Genomic DNA, 19,413 nt, shown 5'->3' on the forward strand with positions numbered 1-19,413 from the left:
AGTTAGGAAGCCAAGCGGTTTGATCAGGGTGACTGATTTCTGAGCTATGCTCAGTGAACCAGCTTGATTGGTTTGCAGGATCTTGAAAAAAGCAATGAGTGTTGCACATCCGTTCAATTCTTTTCCTGTTTTAAAATTTTTTCCCTTCCTTTAGCTTTCTGGCAAAATTCCTCTCGAAACTATTCCAACTCTGTTTGCCAGACTGAAAGGGGAAAAGGTATCTGCACACAACAATATTCAGGTCAAAGTGGAGGGCAAAGTCATGGCTCTGAAGGTCCAAGCTGTTTAGAGCAGTGAGGATGAAGCAAGCAGCCAACCTGTGGGTCAACTATGGGGTGAGAGTGATAGCAATTTGTCTATGACAAATTCTAGATATAATGTTGCTAAGAAGTACCCTCTGCAGACACCCTCTGGGAAGGAGTCGGGGCAATGAAACACATACTTTCTTCCTGGCTGGGATGTTACTCATATACTCTTTGATACTTTCTTCTTGGGTGAGATTTCACGCATATACTCTTTGTTTTGTTTTGCTTTGCTTTGCTGGAGACTAGGTTTCATGTAGCCCAGGCCAACCTCAGACTTGCTATGTAGCTGAGATTGGCCTTGAACACCTAATTTTCCTGCCTCTCAAGTTCAGATTTACAGGCAAATACCACCACATTCTCTCTCTCTCTCTCTCTCTCTCTCTCTCTCTCTCTCTCTCTCTCTCTCCTTTCTTTAACCTTGTGAGGTGAGTGAGCAGATAGACCCTAGAGAAGGGCACCAAAGAAGAAGTTGGCTCAGTTTTCTGAAGGAGGAACAATGATCTATGTGTTGGCTATCTGAATATACCTAAAGTAACAGAATTTTATGGTATAGATATAAAATATCCCTCCAACAGGCCTATGTGGTGAGGGGCTATATTTGGTGTCACTATTGAGAGGTGACTAGATCATAAAGGTAGTAACTTCATCTTCATCTGCGAGCTTCTATGAGGTGTGGGATGACTGAAGGAAGTAAGTCACTGGGGAGATCATTTCTTTAACCTTGGCCACTTCTTGTATACTTTTTTTCTGCTTCTTGGATGTTATAGTTGAGCAACTCTACTCCACCATAATACTTTGCCTCACCATAGCCGCAAAACAAGGTCCAGTCAACCATCGGCTCAGTACTGAAAAGCTCAGAGAAAATAACCCTTTCCTTCCTTAAGTTGTTTGTGTGTCAGTGAATAGTGGGCTAACACACTGGAGGACAGTGGACTAAAACATTGGGGGACACTGAACTAACACACTGGAGAACAGTGGACACAGTGGGGGACAGTGGACTAACACACTGGAGGACAGTGGACAGATACACACTGGAGGACAGTGGCTTCAGTTCCTCTGTGACACAGTTCAGGCCAGTATCACTTATCATCTGTTCTTAGCTTGCAATTTTAACAGAAATTCAAAAGCATGCAGAAGCTACCAGCGTGTATTGACCTTCAGACCTTCATAGCCTGCTCTACTTACAACACTGCACAAAACAAGCAGGGACCAGGGCTCAGATCGGAGGCTTTTTTCTTTCTCCTTTTGTACAAACATGTCTCAGTCAGAACGAGATGGAAAGTAAAGAGCTAGTTCTCTGATTCCCAAGACAACTAAAACTGTTGTAGACAGTGTGCTTCAGTGAGTCACAAGCATCATTGCTGGGAGGAAAGTCTGCCCATCCTTGCTCCTCTTGGCCCACATCGGTTGACCAGGGAAGGGGTTCATATTCTTGCACTGTGGAGCCTTCAATAAGCTCATTGCTTCGTGAAGGGTCATCTTGGTTCCTAAGGAGAAAAGAATGTGTGTAATGCAGGGGCGGGGATCTGCTATTTTGTCACAGGCCATGCATAGGAAGGAATCAGCCCTTTTTTCTAATCTACACCTCCTATGGCATAGTCAGACTCTCCTCTTACGTGTCATTACACCCTCAGCCCTTGTCATTTCTTCTCAAGGATTTCTCCCTTACAACCCTCCCTGGGCCCTCTCTTTGTGATCTCTGGAGCCCTTTACTGCTTCTCTGTTTCCCTTTGGCCTGTCCTCCCAGCCCTTTGCTCTGCTTCTTTATGTCCTTTGATTCCCACCTCTCGGCGATTCCGTCCTGGCCTCTGGCTCTGGCTCTGGCTCCGGCTTCGACTTCGGCTGCGTCCAGGGCCCCGAGAGCCCCGAGAACCTCGAGAGCTGTTGGAACCCCTAGAAGAATTGCTACCAGCGGTAGAGCAGGTGCTGGTGCCCTGGCCATGGCTCAGGAAGCTTGGTCTGCCGTATGGAAGCCAGGCCTCTTCCGCAGCACAACCCAGAAGTGCAGCTGGGCCCACAGGAGGAAGCAGACTGTCACCACTTGTCCACTGGCACCCTGTAAACTCTCCCAGCTCTGGGTAATTTCTGAGGGATGGGCACCGGCAGGTTGAAGGCCTAACACATGACCTTGACATGACATGGGTTAAGAAACATTTGGGGTGCTCCTGAGCACAGAGATTAGGAAAGGGAGGACAGGACAGAGCACCCAGACACTACTTTTTCCTCATCCTTGGCTTCAGTCCTGGAAGGGGGGGGGGGGATTGTGGAGACTCTGAGAACTTTTACTTAGAGGGAATGAAAGAGACAAGAGACAATTTCAATGTTGACCAGATGCATGAATCCACTGGAAGCTGGGGACTATTGGGACTTCTGCAAGCCTCCAGTCCCCTCCCTCTGCCCTGGCTCTCCTTACCATCTGGGTGGGGCCCACGTTGGGCCCCTAGAGGTTGGGCCCCTAGAGGCACTGCCTGCACCACTCTCCTCTCCCCACTGCGCTCTCGCTCTAGGGAAGACATGCTGCCTGCTGCCCGCAGACCCAAGGGCCAGCTTGTCTCTTCCTCTGGTGGTGGCAAGGGTGGTGGGGGCAAGTCTGAGAAGAAAACTCTTTTTCAGCCAAGTCTCCTGCTTCTCCAGACACTAATATTCCTCGTTCCCCCATCCCTGACACTGGGAGGCAAATGCATGACCCAAGGCTTGGTGTCACCTGCTTCATTCTTCTTGGTTTCCTGCCCATTCTCTCTACTAACTGTCACCATCTCCCAGGCCTAGGGTTCTCACCCCCGGGACTGTGCTCCCTTCTGTAGGGAAGAGCCTTGGGTTTCTTCCGGATTCGAGCACGGTGTCCATGGAGTGGGGGAGTCATCTCTCCAGTTACCTGACGGGTTCTCCCTTTAGTATTAAGAGACAAAGGGAGAGAGGTACGGGGAGGCAATTGAAAGGTATTGAGAAAGGAAGTTTTGAAGAGAGAGAGTGAGGTGGAAGCAAGCTGAATTTCATCAGACTCACCCGGTGCACTGCTGGCTGTACTAGGGACAGGACTGGGGCTAGCGTGATAGGAGAGTACGGGGCCAGCACCCAGGCCAACAGGCCGTCCGTCATGGCTACTCAGAGCGGGCTGGGATACGCTGAGAGGAGAACTTGGCCCGAGGGGTACTCTCCTGCAATGACATAAGGCCTCAGCATGTGTTCACTCCACAGAATCAAGAGCTCACTCTGCTCCAGGCATTGTGCTGCACCCTCAGCCTAATACTTAGATAAGCAAGACATGATTTGTCCCCCACAAGGCCTCAAACCAGGGAAGCATGAGGACATCCATGTTTGTATGCAATGCCTTGGAAGTTTGCAGACCCACTCCAAAGAGAGAGAGAGAGAGAGAGAGAGAGAGAGAGAGAGAGAGAGAGCCTGAAAGATGAGTGAGAGCTCTGCTCGACGCCATCTTCCTCCCCCACAGCATGCTGTCATCTAAACACAGCCATGAGACTTCTGAACCCTCTTCCCCTATATATTCATCCACCCACCAAACAAATGTATATGGAGGGCCTATAATATTCAGGGTACTCAACACCTCCTTACCTGGGCATCTGATGGAGATGTGGGATGTCAGTAGGGGGTTGGGGAGGATCAGGAGGTGAGGGGGTAAGAGTAGCTGTGGACTGCTGTCCATAAGAAGAAGTGGGGGAGGGTGTGTCCCTTGGGGCTGGAGCCACCATGCACGCACCACTGGAGCTTGACCCAACCAAGTGGCTTTTCTCAGGCACTGGTGGGCACCACTCTTCCAGATCTGAACTGAGGTGGGGAAGGAAGATGAGAAGCGAAGGAATGAGTCCTTCACATTGTCCTCTGGAAGCTTCTCTGCCCACTCCCTGCTCTAGGAAGTCTCTGGCTTCTCTAAATGTGAGGGGTATGTGCTGCTGACAGCATCCCTACCTGCCCTTCAGCTCCTCCTCAGGCCCCTCCGGACAGCTCAGCTCACAGGAAGGGGGAGGCGGTGGCAGGGCTTCTGGCCAGCTCAAAGATGGCATTTGTACAGGCTTGCCCAGAAGCTTCCCCTGGCCTCCCCTGGCTCCTGGGGAGGAGAGATAGGGGCATGCCAGGAGCATGCAGAAAAGAGCCAGAGATGAGTCAGTGTGTCAGAAGGAAGTCACAGGCCAGGTGCCAGAGGATGGAGGAGATTGTGGGTGGGACTAAAGTGAGGAGGGTCATACCACTGTCCCCCTCGCTCCATTCCGGGGGAGCATACTGGCTCCAGGTGCTTGGGTCCCCAGAAGAGTGTTGAGGGAACCCTCCGTGGAAGGTCTGTAGCTCTTCCCCTACTGGGTCAATGGTGCTGTAGACAGGACCCTCACCAGAGGCATTAGCACCACGTGCAGTCTGAGCCAAGTACAGGGAGATTCCTGCCTCTGAGGAGGAGAAAGAGGGAGGCCCAGGGGAGGAGGCAGACACACAAACACGGGGCACAGAGGAAGATGGAAGGCAGAAGGAGATTCCATAGGATCAACTTCCTCCCCCACCCCAAATCTGACATGACATGTCAAACCAAGGCCAAGGTTAAGGACTGATTGCTGTGCTATATAGCTCAAGCCCAAGGTCCATCCCCCAGTCCTCTAAGCTCTAACCAAACTCAGGAAGGCCAGGGTTCCTCAGATCCCTTCAGTGTGCCCCAGGAAGCTGACGGAGTGAGAAGTGAGGATGGCAGAAGGCTAAGTCTTGGGGGATGGGGTAGGTGTACCCCCTTAAGGGAGTTAGAGTTCCTCACCATTGTAGTATCTATCATCTGGATCAGGATTGCTGGGGCAGCAGCTCCCCCGGGGCTCCTGAGCTGAGGGACTCCGAGGTGGGTGGGGCCAGGAGTCTGCCAGCCATGGGTAGGCAGCAGGGCCAAGGCCCATGGGTGGCCTGAGGGGGAGCAGGTGAATATTGGGAATGGGGAGCCAAAAGAGGCCGGTGAAGGGAGGAAGATGGCAGAAATCTAGAGTCACAGGACAGAAACAATGGTCAGGGGCAGGGACTAGGAGAGGCTGGATATGGAGAGGTGGTCAGGCCTGGAGTGGAAGGGACACTCTCTCTGTAGAAACAATTATCATTAGAAAGGTCCCAAGATTACCTGGAACTGGATCCAGAAAGGCCCTCTGAGTGTGGAAAGGACACTGAGGGAGATAAAGGGGAACGCGGTAAGAGAAGACCTGGTATTGGGGTTCTGAACCCCACAGAGTAGAGATGCTTACCTGCAGGTGTGTAGGCAAAGGAGGCTTCCGAAAAGGAACCCGGAAGAAAAAGAAGAGGGGAAATGAGGTGGGTAGTTGGGAACTCCATTTGTTTGTCTACTCCTCGATCCTCATTCCAAATCTACTCATGTTTATACTAATTTCTTGGAATGAGACTCAAGTCTGTCTCTGTCTCTAACTCTCTGTCTCTGTCTCTCTGTCTGTATTCAGTCTCTGTCCTCCCCCCCTCCCCAATTTGAGACAAGATTTCATGTAGCCCAGTCTGTCCTTGAACTCACTATAAGCCAAGGATGGCTTTGAACTCCTGATCCTCCTGTTTCTACCAGTTCCCCTTCTGACTTCATTTCCTCCTTCCCCCCCCCCCCAAAGCTTTAACAAGTGAATCTTACATGTAACCAAACTTCAGAGATTAGTTTTATTGAGGAGTAGATCTTTGAGTCGACCAGTCTAGACATCGAGGGGTCATACAGGCCCTCTGACTTGAAAGGTACGTTCCTATTTACTGAGGTTGAATTGCAAAACCAGTGTCCCAGTGTTAAATCTAACCCCTCTGTCCAATCTGGTACTTCCCCTCTAGAACTGCCCTCTCACTTCCAAGCTTGCTTTCCTCGCTTAGCGCTGCGAGGCAACCGAATGGGCAGTGCTCTCCTTGGACCCACCTAAGGCCCCGCCCACCCACTCAGTTGAGGCCCCGCTTCCCCCGAAGCCCCTCCCACGTAGGATCCCAGTGCCCGGAGGCGTGGCTCTCACCCGTATAGTGACTGAGTTCTTTGCGCTGCTTCTGACGCCGGTAGAGGGCGGCGCAGAACCCGAGTAGCAGCGCCCCGCAGGCTGCGCTGCTGCCAGCTAGGAAAGCAGGCTTCCGCAGCACCTTAGCCAACCGTTCTGCCAGCCCCTCGCTGACCTCAGGCCCCGGCTCCGCCGCCGGAGGGAATGCTGTGGGGGTCAGAAAGATGAAAGGAGACAAACCCGAAATCCAGGGGCTCGGACAGCGTCATTCCAGATCTGTAAACCCAACTACCCCACTATTCCCTCAGGTTATTTTTTATTACTTTAAAATTTTTATTGCCTAATTTCATTCTATTTATTTATTTTGAGACAAGATCTCACTGTATCCTTGGCTAGCCTGGAACATTCTGTGTAGACCAGGCTGGCCTCGAATTCACAGTCAACCACCTCTGCCTCCCAAGTGAGGGAATTAAAGCTCTGCCACTTTTGGTTCCCCAAGTTCTCTAGCTCTGCCCTTCCATGCCCACCACGGGACTCACGCAGCTGCACTAGCACTGGAGCACTGGCCACGCCCACGCCAGCACTGGTAGCTGCTGCCACCAAGGCTCGATAGATCTGGCCTGGTAGCAGTCCGCTGAACGTCACAGAGCGTGCCCAACCTGCTGCAGATCGATTGAGGTGGAATCGGCTTTCATTACCCAGGCACCAAATCTAGAGAGATCCCGGATACAAGTGTGGTCAGGAACTGGATTTAGGTCCCAAGGAAAAACTTGAGGTTGCAGCTAGGGGAAACTGGAGACAATGCTTTGAACCCGTTTCCTCTCTCTCAGACGTTTCCCAGACCCAAAGATTACCTCTACCCTCGGCCATAACTTTTGGCCCTATGTCTCACCTCCCCTAATCCACTCCCAGTGCCCAGCCCACTCACCCAATCCCCAGGCTAACTCTGTACCTGGTATTCAGTGATGACCCCATTTCGCTGGGAGGGAAGTGGAGGCTCCCAGGATACAGTGACACTGCTGTTGCGATCACCCCCCAAGGCCACAGCCACTCCCTGAGGGGGGCCACTGGGGGCTAGCCCAGGGTGGAGCATGGTAAGAAGAAGGACACAGACGGTCATTGCAAGCGGCCTCAAGTTTCATCCTCCCAGTTCTTACATGACAGAACATCCTCCCTTCCTACATTGCTGTTCAAATCTCCCTCCTCTTCCTCCTCTCCAGTCTATATCACTCTGCATCACATCCTTACCCTCCTCAGGAATGCTCCTGGTCACAAAAGGGCTTTCAGCCCCCAGCCCCTCCTGGCCTTGGACTTGCACCTTGATCTGGATTTGGGCCCCTGGGGGCAGTCCTCTTAGCACAGTACTTTGCTTGTGTGGACTCTGTAGGTCTAGCATTGTCCAGCTTCCCTGGTCAAGGCCTGCAATCCTCCAAGACACACGGAATCCTTGCACCAGCTGGACTGGACCATCCACCTATAGGAAATATAAAAGAGTGTGTTCGAGTCCTGGAGGAGGCTGCAGCCACACAGGACCTCCAAGCCCAAACCCTATTCCGCTCCTGCCTTCCCTAGCCTCTCACCCATGACTCCCCATCACTCCTCAGATGCCCTCATGGCCCCCATCGCCATGCCATTTCTAACCGCATCCCTATGCCACACTCACAGTCCAGGAAACCTGCAGAGTTCTGGGCCCAAGGACAGTGGGCTCCTGCATTCGCACGGCCACTTCCGCTAGCCCTCGCTGGCCTTTCCACGGGTCCTCCGCTGGCCTAGATAGGCTGCTGTCTGCTGAGCAAAGAGCCCAGTCAGCAGGGGCCACCAAAGGCAAGACTGTTGTACTAAGGCTATGTTTATGTTCTGTCTCTGCCAGGCTCACAGACTGTCATGCATTGCTGCATAGCACAGCTGCGTTAGGGGAATCTTTTACAGAGGTAACCAGGAGGAGCGGCTAGTATGAATTTTCTTTTCCCTTCTGCATTCATTAAAGGCCTCAAATCATTGTCTCCTATGTGCACTTGATTCCCCCAAGTCCCTTTTAGCCTTAACAATCTGTACTGCATGTGGTTAAGAGGTTCAATAGTAAGGCGTTACTGAGATGGATGACGATCACATGCCCTCATTTTCCCCTCCTCCCCTTCTTGGCCCTTCCATGAAAGAGAGCATGACTTCCTGCTGAAGTCTGGGGCCATCGGTATAGACCTGGCATATCAAAAGAAAATCTGGTGAACTGCCACCATTCTGTGGTTTGGATGGGGTGGGGGCTCCTCTCTGCTGTCCCTCATTCATACTCAGGCCCATAAGGCCTCTGGCCTTACCCTGGGTTTGAACAGGCTCAGAGACAGGACTGGGTTCACTGAGGCCCCAGGCTCCAACTGCTCTCACTAGGAATAAGTAGATGGTGTTGGGCTGCAGGCCACTGATGGTGTAAGTTTCCAGCTGCACCCCATCGGCCACCGTCCGCCACGTGTTGCCAGCTGCTTGGCTAAGAAGGAAAGAGATGACAGGAGTGTCTAATCCAGGAATGCCCAACCTGTCTACTCAGTTCCACCCATTCCCTAGAGAACCTTATCTTGGGAGAGGAGGCCTAGACAATCATTATTCCAAAATAGCAAAGGCCCTAAGGACATAGGATCCCCCCTGTTTTTAACTCTCCAGCTTTGTATTCAACAATTGTCTCCATGGGCCTGGAGAGACAGCTCAGTAGGTAAAGGCCTGCTGAGGACTTTAAAGTCCTGCAAGCATGAGGACCTGAGTTCACATCCCATTCACCCACATAAACCCCAGGTATGGTGGCATGCATCTGTAATCTTAGCATTTGTTGGGGGAGGAGGGTAGAGACAGGTAGATCCTCAGAGCTGACTAGTCAGCCTGTCTAACCAACTAGTGAGACCCAGATTCAAAGCAAGACTGTTTTACAGACCCTGGGGGAGGCCACTTGATACTATGCTGTGGTCTCTATGTGCACATATACACCTACACATGTACACTTGCAAGCACACAGACACACAACATTCTCTCCATACCTGAAGGCCTCTATCACATAGGAGGTAGCTGTGGCCCCAGACTGTGGATTGGGCTTCCAGGTCAAGGTAATGCTGTTTGCGGTTACCTCTGTGACTATTGGCTGAGAGGGAGGCCCTGGAGGATTACTGGGTCCTGTTGCTGGACCTGGTGATGCTCCCCAATCTTCTGCAGTGATAGATTATCATTAGATAGAGACATTGGTGGAGAAAGTGAGACATGCCTCCTTCCTAGAAGAGCTGTAGAGCTCCAAAAGTGGCAATGGTTATGTATATTAACCCAGACTCACATCTGCCTCCCGAGTGCACTGGTTCATCCCCATCCCCACCAACATAGTGTTTGGAAGATAAAATTAAGCCTGAGGCTTGGAAGATATTGGCTACTCTTAAAACAAACCTGGAGAAAGCTACTGCAAGACTAGACTGATGGATAAACTTACCTTGCTTCCTAAGCCAGCTATTCCATGTGGCCTCCCCTATGGAACTCTTGGCCACACAGCTGTAGAAACCCATGTCCATCTCCTGTAGGAGAAGGTAGAGTGCTGGCCCACTGGGAATGGAGCAAAGTAGGGTGAAGGGGTGGAGAGGCAGGTAACAGAAGGATGAGGAGGATGCTGGATACTTTAGGAAGTCTGAGAGAGCAGAGAGGTAGAAATGGATTAGATGCCTAGTTGGTACTTACTAGAGTTGGAATGTGGACCAGATAGCTATTTTCCAGTTACAAAGATTCCAGGGATGTCACTCACCTGTATGCTGGCAATGTGTAGAGTGCCATTGTCCATTAAGTTGAACTGTGAGTCATCCCCCTGCAGCCACCTCTCATCCTTCTTCCACTGGATGTTGGGCTGGGGGTTTCCAATCACTCTGCATGGCAGCCACACAGAAGAGCCAAGTACCAGTGTCTGATTGGCTGGTCCCTGGAGAATGATGGGAGGTAGCCCATCTATGGAGGCTGAGAGAGGGAGAACTTGGGTCAGGAAACCTTTGTCTTCTGCCTTATTTGTTTCATCACCTCATTCCTCCCTCCTTGTTATCCAAGAGGGCTTTGACAACCATTTGTAGTATCTGCCTGGGACTATTCCATGTGGCCTCCCCTATGGAACTCTTGGCCACACAGCTGTAGAAACCCATGTCCATCTCCTGTAGGAGAAGGTAGAGTGCTGGCCCACTGGGAATGGAGCTAGTTTCAAAACATCAAGAATGTCCCTCAGAAAAATGTCATTTCCCCTTTAGACACATTGAACAGCATCCAAGGGAAACATCTCTTTAAACAATGTCTTTGCAGATTCTAGGTCCAACCCACTCTCCACGAACACATACCGCCTTTTATCTCTAATAGGGCCTTTGCTAGGATGCTACCAGCCACACTGACAGCCTGGCACACGTAGTAGCCACCATCCCCGATCTTTACTTCAGTGATGTTGAGCTGGCCTCTTGGAGAGACTAAGAGGCGTCCCATGGGTTGGAGTGACTGACTAGGGAAAAGCAGGACCTAGGATGGAGCAAGGAAACAAGATGAGGAATGGGCAGGATGTAGAGAACCCTATACCTGCTGAGCGAAACTCTAAGATTTTAGTTTGCACTCTGCCTCCAACCATTGACATGACCCAGTTGGCCAAATTAGTTAGGGCAACTGACAAAAAGGACAGGCATTTATTAGAAGCTCTTGGGGTCCATGCCCCAGTTCTGTGACTTTATTGGTTGAGAAACTCTAAGAAACTAAGCTCTGAGATAAGGCAGGAGGATCACAAGTTAAGAGACCAGCCTTAGCTCAGAAGATGAACCACCTGGGGTCTGGGAAGATGGCTCAGGGGTTAAGAGCACTGGCTGCTTTTCTAGAGGCCCTGGGTTCAGTTTCCAGAATCCAGATAGCAGCTCACAACTGCCTGTAATCCCAGTTCTGGTAGATCTGACACCCTCATACAACATACATTCAAACAAAATACCAATGAACATAAATAAATCTTTTCTTAAAAAAAGAAGAGCCAACTAACCAACAACAACTAAAATAAAACCTCTGGGGCTGGTGAGATGGCTCAGCGGTTAAGAGCACCAACTGCTCTTCCAAAGGTTCTGAGTTCAAATCCCAGCAACCACATGGTGGCTCACAACCATCCTTAACAAAAATCTGATGCCCTCTTCTGGAGTGTCTGAAGACAGCTACAGTGTACTTACATATAATAAATAAATAAATCTTAAAAAAAAAAAAACACAAAAAAAAAACCAAAAAACTTCTGGGCAAGTGTATCTTTATGAGCCCCGGTTTCTCCAAACTTGGCTCTAAAAGCTTAGGGGTCAAACTCAGTATGAAGGAATCATGTGAATGTTTTATAAGGCTCTGTGATAAATGTTAAATATTTTCTGGCTTAGTATTTTACTTTAGAGAGAGATGTGGGAAGGAAGGAAAACAGGTTTGGGCCTCTGGACAACAGGCCAGGCTAAGGCTCTGACTGACCCCCTCTTACCCCTTCCTACCAACACCATTTTCATCCCCATGGGGACCTAATTAAAATATAACAGTCACAAGAACTGGAGACATTGGAAAATTGTGACCTTGGGTTTGGGACAAAAATCTTGTAGTTTTCCTGAAGTGTGGAGATAACCAGATTTACTATAGTGACCCTGTAGCACAGTGCCCACTCTTTCCATAGAGAAAATCACTAAGGTTGTAAATTGCATTCTTTTGGGTAGTGTGATCTGGATTCTTTCACTAGGTGGAAAGGAGATGGCTGTGAGCACCCCTGGTGGAATGAGTGATCAATAGTGTAAGTCGTCTACCCTAGGAAGCTTTAATTCCTTCAATACTTGGTTTCCAGGTCCAAAAGCCAAGGTCCAGATAGTTTGGGGGAGGAAAAACCTTAGCTAGATTTCTACTTTCAAGACAGCACTGGTCAACACATAAAGATTCTCTCAGAACTTGCCACTCGAATTGCTCGGCCCCACCTAACATATTGCTGCATTATCACTGAATTGTCCAAGTGCCCAAATGCTCCTGGCCTTTTTATCTTCATTGTTTTATTTGCCCCTCTCAACCTGCAAGAGTTTCTGGGACAGGAAACTGAGAGAGAAGTTTACAAAAAGTGGAGGGAGAGAAAGATCCAGAAGGAAAATTGGTCAGCGCTTTGGAATGAGCACCTACTTGACTCCCTTCCTTCTGCCAGAAGATGGCAGGTGGAGGGTTTCCTTTGGTCTCACATTGGAATGACACGTTTGCTCCGGGAGCTACTGTCTGGTTCTGGGGCTTAGTCACAAATTGTGGTGGGACTGGGAAGAAGAGAGACAGAAAAAGAAGCCGGATTCAGTGGTAGGGAAGTCGGTAGGGAAGCCCAAAGCTAGATTAATTGCTCAGATCTCTTTGGTTTTATCGTTTCTCTCTCCAGAAGTATCTCATGTGATCTCCCCATGCCTCCGGTTCTGCCCTCTCTCCCCCATTCTCCTCCATCACCACCCCTCATTTCACCCCTGCAAGCTGACCCAGGAAGAGCCCTCACCGTGAACACTGAGGGAGCCAGATGCCTCTGCGCGGCCCACACTGTTCTCTGCTACACACGTGTACGTCCCCTCGTCTTCAGAGCTCACTTGGTCGATCCAAAGGCTGTGGTCACTCCGAATCTCATACCTGCTCCACTCCCCACACCAAGCTGGGTTGGCCACAGCTACAAACCCCGTCTCTCTCCCCCAGAACAAACACCAGGGTCAAGATAGGCAAGGGGCGGTTCAAATGGTACAGAAGAAGATGGCACCCACTATATGAAGTAAGTTTAGCCAGGGATCGGTAGTTCTGGGAAATAAATTTCTCTATGCCATGGCCAGGTAGGGTCTGGGGTTCCTGGGTTCCCTCTGTTGTCAAAAGGAGGGGGCTTCTCACCTGCCCGCGGGCAGCTCCCCATCATCCTTGCGCCAGTGTAGATTGGGCTGGGGATCTCCCTGCACCTCACACAGGAAATTCACAGGGGCATCAGCCAGGACAACCTGGTTTATTGGTCTACGCAGAAATGAGGGACGCTCTACAGAGTAGGAGCCATTGAACTGTCAGGGGTACTGCACAGCTACTTCCTCACTGGGCTACACACTCCCATAACTCCAAAATGCCCGGTGCCTACCCAGTACCACAAGTTCAGCTGCCCCACTCTCTCGTTCTCCAGCCATGTTGGAGGCTACGCACATATACATGCCAGCATCACTCTTGAACGTGTGTGACATCATCAGCTTTCCTCCACGTATCTGGGGAATAACAATGGTAAAAATTGGTCCTTTACAGTCAAAATGTTTGTGATTGGTCCTTTACATCAAAATGTTTGTGAGTGTGTGCATGCTTGTACGTGTGTGTACATGTGTATGTAAATTTTACTTGGTTCCTTATAGTAAGCTAATGAAGTTGATTCATGTATCAGATATGGGGGCTTTGGGGCATCATGGTGTTCTCTCTTGACTTTTTTTTAGGAGAGGGGTGCTCTAGAACTCATTTTGTAGACCAGACTGGCTTTAAATACAAGGATCTGCCTGCCTCTGCCACCCAAGTGCTGGGATTAAAGGTATGCACCTACATACCCAGCTCTTTCCACAAAAAAACAAAAACAAACCTGAATTCTTTACTTAGTAGCTTAATTTCAGATCGTCTTCTGTACAGTACCAAGACATTATTCATAGGTCTCAAGTCCCTTAAGACTAGTGGTTCTCAACATTCCTGATGCTGCAATCCCTTAATGCATACAGTTTCTTTAAGATTTATTTATTATTATACATAAGTACCCTGTAGCTGTCTTCAGACCCACCAGAAGAGGGCATCAGATCTCATTATGGGTGGTCGTAAACCACCATGTGGTTGCTGGGATTTGAACTCAGGACTTTCGGAAGAGCAGTCAGTGCTCTTAGCCACTGAGCCATCTCACCAGCCCACATATAGTTTCTTATGTTGTGGTGACTCCCAACCATAAATTTTTTTTGTTGCTACTTCATAACTGTAATTTTGTGATTGTTATGAATTGTAATGTAAATATTTGATATGCAGAATATTTGATATGCAGCCCCAAAGGGGTTACAGCCCATAGGCTGAGAAGCACTGTCTTAGACTTCCTCCTTTGAGGCATGTCCTAGACTCATTGCCTACATGTATGTGAATGTGTACACACATACACACACACTCACGGTGATCCTTCCCTCCTCTTCCTTAAGCTTTATTTTGCCTTTCTTCCAGGTCACCAAAGGCTCTGGGTGACCCTTAGGGGGCACACATTCCATTACAGCTGGCTCCCCCACCGCTACCACCACGTTCCCAGGCGATTGCCGGAAATCATCACGGAGGACTGAGAATAGAGAAGGGACCATGGGGAGAAAGGTCAGAAAAATAAACAAGGTAGAATGATGTTAACAGGAGCTGAGTGTCATAGAGGGGGTCACAACTGACCCGGTTTCCTGAAATACCAAGTCAAATCTACTTCCTCCCCCATGGTCAAGGTTTGGTGTTAGAGACCAAAGGTCTCTGTCCCAAAAAAGACGTTCATTGGGCTGACCCCACTCCACCCCGCCCCCAGGCCAACTTTCTGTTGGCCTTCCGGAGTGCCCCAGGTTCTAGAAGCATCAGCTGACGAACTCTCTTACCAGCTACTTCCAGAGAGGCGTTTCTGCTAGCCGCTGCTCCCAGGTAGTTGCGAGCCACACAGGTGTAGACACCCTCGTCAGGCCGAGAGCGACGCCCGTGCACAATGCGGGGAAAGAAGAGGGCGCCGCTGGGCAGCAGCAGACGGTGAGCACGCGGATCCTCCCGTGCAGTCGCCACACGCGCCCCATTCTTGTACCACTCGATGTTGGGTCGAGGCCGGCCTTCTGCACGACAGGGCAGAGTAGCCGGCTCGCCCCTGGAAACCACCAGATCTGGCGGCTGCTCCACGATGCGTGGCATGGCATCTTCTGGCCCAACTCTTGACCCTGGAGAAGAAGGTAACTCCAAGTACCCAGGCAAAGCAACTGGGGGAAGACCAGGTTTGCTCTGAAGAGTAAGAGAACCCTCTGCCTCACTCATCTCCCATGCTTCCTTTGCTAGAGAGTCATCTACATCACATCGGCCCACCAGTCCTCCTGCTCTGTAGGCTCTGGTAACGCCTTAGCCTGGAACAACGGAACCGCCCTCAGATAGGCAGATCTATAGAAGGATCCGGGCACAAACTCCTAGGAAGGTTTTCTGGGCCTTCTTGAGATCCAGGCCTCATTTCTTGACTAGTGAGCGATGACTGAGCATGCTTTGGTGAGGAACCTGTACCCTAGCAAGTTGATTTGCATTCACACACACTGGATCGCATATAAGTCTTCCTCAGTGAGCAACCAACCATGCATACCGTACCGTAGCAGACACTAGATTATTCATCTCTGATGATCTCTGCTCCCACAGATGAAATGGACAAAATTAATTGTCCTGGATTCTTCGTATAAAAAAAGGTGTTAAGGGCTGGGGCTAAGACTAGAAAAGTTCTTAATTTGAATGCTATGAAGCCCCAGGCAATCACGGTTTTTTCCCCCCCTATTTCCAGGAATCCTGTGAAGTCACAGAAATTAAATATGGTGGAAGTGGAAATTTGAGTGGCGCTGCTTTTCCTGAAAGGTACAGTTTTAAAAATCAAGAAATTCCTTTCCTCCCTAGCTCTCTTGAAACTATTTCTCTGTACATTCCGCCCCTGTCTTTCTCTTGTCCTACAGACCTCCTTCCTGAAGCTGGGTCATCTCCTGCCTCAGGTTTGGGACCCAGGTGTCATCCTCACCCACAAATGTTCCCATGCCTCCATGTATCCTCATTCTCGCCTATGCAGAAGAGTTAAATACTGAGCTCTCAGTCAGACCTATTCGCTTCTGCCAGTAGGCGGCGCTGAAGCCTTGCACAATCTGGTGTCCTTAAATAACCAGTGACTCTTGGGCGCATCTGTTCTGCGGCTCTCTCTCGCCCCCACCCCGCCTACCCTGTTCCAATATCCTCAGAGACCTCTTGGTTCTAGGCCCAGTGGGGGATTAGGTTTCGTTTCTTGCCCTTCCTTTTAAGAGTTCTGGTATAGAGAATGCTGGGGCGTGGCGGGTGCAGGCTCCACCCTGGTCGTTGATTTGATTGCTCAGTGTAAAATCAGTTTCTCTCCCACGTATGGAAGAGAATAAACTTCTCAGTCTTTTCCCTTCCAGATAGATGGAAGGATGTCTGCTGCTCAAGCATCTCTTTCCTCCGTCCCATCCCAATCCTGTTTTGGAAACACTCCACTGAGAGAGGCCCCTGGAATGGTTAGAGCCCAGGTTTTGGCTTCGAAATGCTCTGAGCTAGAATCTCAGATTTGACACTTCCCAGAGTTAGTAAGCTGGACATCTTATTTAACTGCAGCCCGTTGGTGGCCCATGCCTGTAAGCCCACTGCTCTGGGTGTGGAGGCGTCTAAGTTACATAGTTAGGCTAGGTCTCAAAAAACAAAAAGGTTCAGGTCTCTAAATTTCACTTCCTTATCTGCAATGTGGGAGTTCAAAACCCCCAAAAAGATGCAAGGCACAACAGTAGCTATGACAAGTTTACCATTACTTAATATCCTTTCTTCTCCAGCACTTTAATGTGGTTCCTACAGTCTCTACCTGAATGAGACTTTAGGCTCTAGTATTTCTAAACCCATCCCATCTCCACTTCAAAAACCTCTCATATGTGATAAAAATACACTTTAAGTTCCCTGCTGCCAAGATCTTGCTCTATGCTTTTGTGGTCACTGCCCTATTCTTTATCCTCCATAGCTGTTTTTTTGTTTTGTTTTCCCTAGTGGCAGTGTGTAGTGACCAACAACCATCGTCCCTCCCTGACTTTTCAAGCTTAAATGAAAAGATAGATGTCTGGTATAAAGCTCTAGGTGAGTAAAAAATCCGAGAAAATAACTGCTTGGTCTCTTGGGACTCCTCAAAGGTGGCAAGACTGGAGAATCTCAGCCCTCTTCAAACTCCTTCCACACAACACCCTTCTGATCCACGCTTTCCCTCTAATTCCTGCAGACACAGCCGAGGGCTCTCTTTCCCTGGAATTTCTTCCCTGTCATTCCTGGTCTCCAGAGATGCTTCGACAGCAGCCTAATGAATAGCTAATGGCCATGCAAATAGGGCTCTGGGGCTCCTCCCTTGCACCTGAGTACGGGGGGGGGGGGGAGAGAGAGAGAGAACGAGAGAGAGAGAGAGAGAGAGAGAGAGAGAGAGAGAGAGAGAGAGAGAGAGAGAATCCTTTCATCTTTTAGAGACTGCAAAGGTGGACCATGTCCAGAGTCCGGGGCCCTAGCCTAAGTTGGGCAGAGGCTTCCAGAGGGAGAGTTCCTGACGTAGCCAGCAGGGAGCGCGATCAGGCCTCTCTCCAGACTGCCTGCAGCGCTCAGGGGGGGCAGCGCTGTCTCAAGTTATTTATTAATCACTGTAATTAGCAGTAACGACCTCGCCATCGCTCTGCCAGGCTGGGTCAGCTGTGAGTCTCACTGGGGATACAAACTTAATACTAAGTTTCCTTGAGAAGATTGCTGACTTTGACCCTCCGCGTAAAAACACCTACAAAGTTGGGGGCTTTCCCACCCTTGCTCTGAGTGAGGTTTTTGAAAACTTTAGGTCCTGGAAGTGGCATCTGCTACTTGGGTGGATCACCTAGTGCCCGGTTTAGCCTTGGCCGACTGGCGACATCGTGCCCTGGTCTAACCTTCCTTCTTAGCTTGGAACTTGCCCTTTACATTTCTCCCACCTGGGGTGGGTGTGGTAGGTGGATAGTAGGAGAGATGAGGAGAAAGGGGCTCAGCAGCCCTCCACCACAGGCAAATACACCAACTCAGACGCTCCTTTGGGACCCCACTTCCCAGGAGGGCCCTGACAGGCGCCCCTGGGTCCTGGAAAAGGAGACCTTCCGTCTTCCCTTCCAAGCAGCCCTCTCATCCCGATCTCCAAATCTAAGGTCCCCATCGAACAGTCTCACCATTGAGAGAGGGATCTCCAGGAGGAAGCAGACTAGGGTTGAGCGCTGCCAGCGAGGAGTTGAAGCCGAAGAGTAGCTCGCTGGAGTTGGAGATGTCCCTGGCCAGGGAGTCCGCGAACAAGTTCATCTGTAGTAGTGTTTTAAGCAGGTAGCGCAGCATAGCGCAGCCCGCCTGGGTCTTGGGCAGGGGCCTCGGAGCCCAGCCCTTGGGTCTGGGACCCGCGGGCCGGGAGCCGTAAGCCCCTCCACAGCCTTTGCGCGCTGCGGCAGCCACGATGCCGCTGTCCTGCAGGCGTGCCTGGGTACCGGCCGTGCCTCTGCGCGGGCTGTCCTCCTTCGCTGGTTCTTCTCTCCACCCCCCCCCCCCCCAGTGCCAGAATCCCCTGGGAGCTGGGCGGGCGGAAAGCAGGTGCCACTCGGATCACGCCGTAATTAAGGGCTTAATCCGCCTTCCTCCATATCCCCACCTCCACCAGGATGGCCACTAACAGGGCCGCGCGCAAGTTAGAGTCCCCGCCCCACACTCCTCTCATCAAATGTTGCTCTGAACCTGGCGGGAGAGTCTCTCTCTCTCTCTCTCTCTCTCTCTCTCTCTCTCTCTCTCTCTCTCTCTCTCTCTCTCTCTCTCTCCCCCAAGACGCGGACTGAGCCTCTGTCAGACTCAGCCCTTCTTTCTAAAATTATAGCAGGAATTATTTCCTTTCTCGGACGTCAGGGAAACTGAGGCATTGGGAGAGCAGACACTGTTGAGCTCTCAATGTCCCAGCTTCCAGTGCCTTTCAAATTCTGGGTCCTGGAAACGTGAGCGCAGGGTGCTAGGATACCTGGGAGTGGGGGTGGAGGGGAAGAAGAGAATTCCACCGCTGGATCACCTCTCGCCCCACGTGCGCGTCCGATTCCTCCTAATCCTGTGGCTTGCCACTAGGAACCCACAGGGATACAGAGATCCAACTTGACCTGGAGTCCTGCTCCAGATGCGCCCCCCCCCCCGCCCCGTCAGGAAATCCTGCCGGGTGCTCAGAACTGAGTAAAATTGGAGGAGACCCCGAGAATCCAGGCAGCACGCACCTATTAGCATAGTGCATTGCTCCACTATGACGTGTTTTAGGAAGTTGTTTGACAGTTTTGAAGAGACCAAAAGTCTAGAACAAAGGAAGCAAAGTGTCACAGACCGGGTGA

At 50.5% G+C, this 19,413-nt stretch overlaps 1 protein-coding gene across 7 annotated transcripts; it reads right to left on the reverse strand.

Annotated features, from left to right (window-relative positions):
* Nucleotides 1-1,437: 1,437 nt before the first annotated feature.
* Nucleotides 1,438-18,829, reverse strand: Robo3 (roundabout guidance receptor 3). 7 transcript variants are annotated; one of them, NM_001164767.1, is made up of 28 exons: nucleotides 18,235-18,568; nucleotides 14,881-15,207; nucleotides 14,428-14,585; nucleotides 13,383-13,503; nucleotides 13,148-13,286; nucleotides 12,771-12,898; nucleotides 12,419-12,543; nucleotides 10,600-10,771; nucleotides 10,026-10,231; nucleotides 9,720-9,801; nucleotides 9,283-9,448; nucleotides 8,575-8,741; nucleotides 7,923-8,044; nucleotides 7,508-7,733; nucleotides 7,212-7,333; nucleotides 6,799-6,970; nucleotides 6,281-6,466; nucleotides 5,531-5,554; nucleotides 5,410-5,452; nucleotides 5,062-5,201; nucleotides 4,511-4,705; nucleotides 4,233-4,371; nucleotides 3,879-4,091; nucleotides 3,312-3,463; nucleotides 3,084-3,194; nucleotides 2,719-2,895; nucleotides 2,090-2,313; nucleotides 1,438-1,792 (listed from the first exon to the last, which is right to left on the reverse strand). In NM_001164767.1, the coding sequence occupies exons 1-28, from the start codon at nucleotides 18,392-18,394 to the stop codon at nucleotides 1,781-1,783; spliced, it is 4,209 nt and encodes a 1,402-aa protein (NP_001158239.1). In that variant the 5' UTR covers nucleotides 18,395-18,568; the 3' UTR covers nucleotides 1,438-1,780. The 7 variants fall into 7 exon arrangements, with proteins under 7 accessions (NP_001158239.1, XP_011240726.1, XP_006510170.1 ...); XM_011242424.3 differs by having other exon boundaries at nucleotides 1,516-1,792; nucleotides 7,923-8,047; nucleotides 9,283-9,445; nucleotides 18,235-18,818; XM_006510107.4 differs by having other exon boundaries at nucleotides 1,516-1,792; nucleotides 7,923-8,047; nucleotides 18,235-18,816.
* Nucleotides 18,830-19,413: the final 584 nt, after the last annotated feature.

This window comes from Mus musculus, chromosome 9, assembly GCF_000001635.26.
Source record: "Mus musculus strain C57BL/6J chromosome 9, GRCm38.p6 C57BL/6J".
NCBI classification, from domain to species: Eukaryota; Metazoa; Chordata; class Mammalia; order Rodentia; family Muridae; genus Mus; species Mus musculus.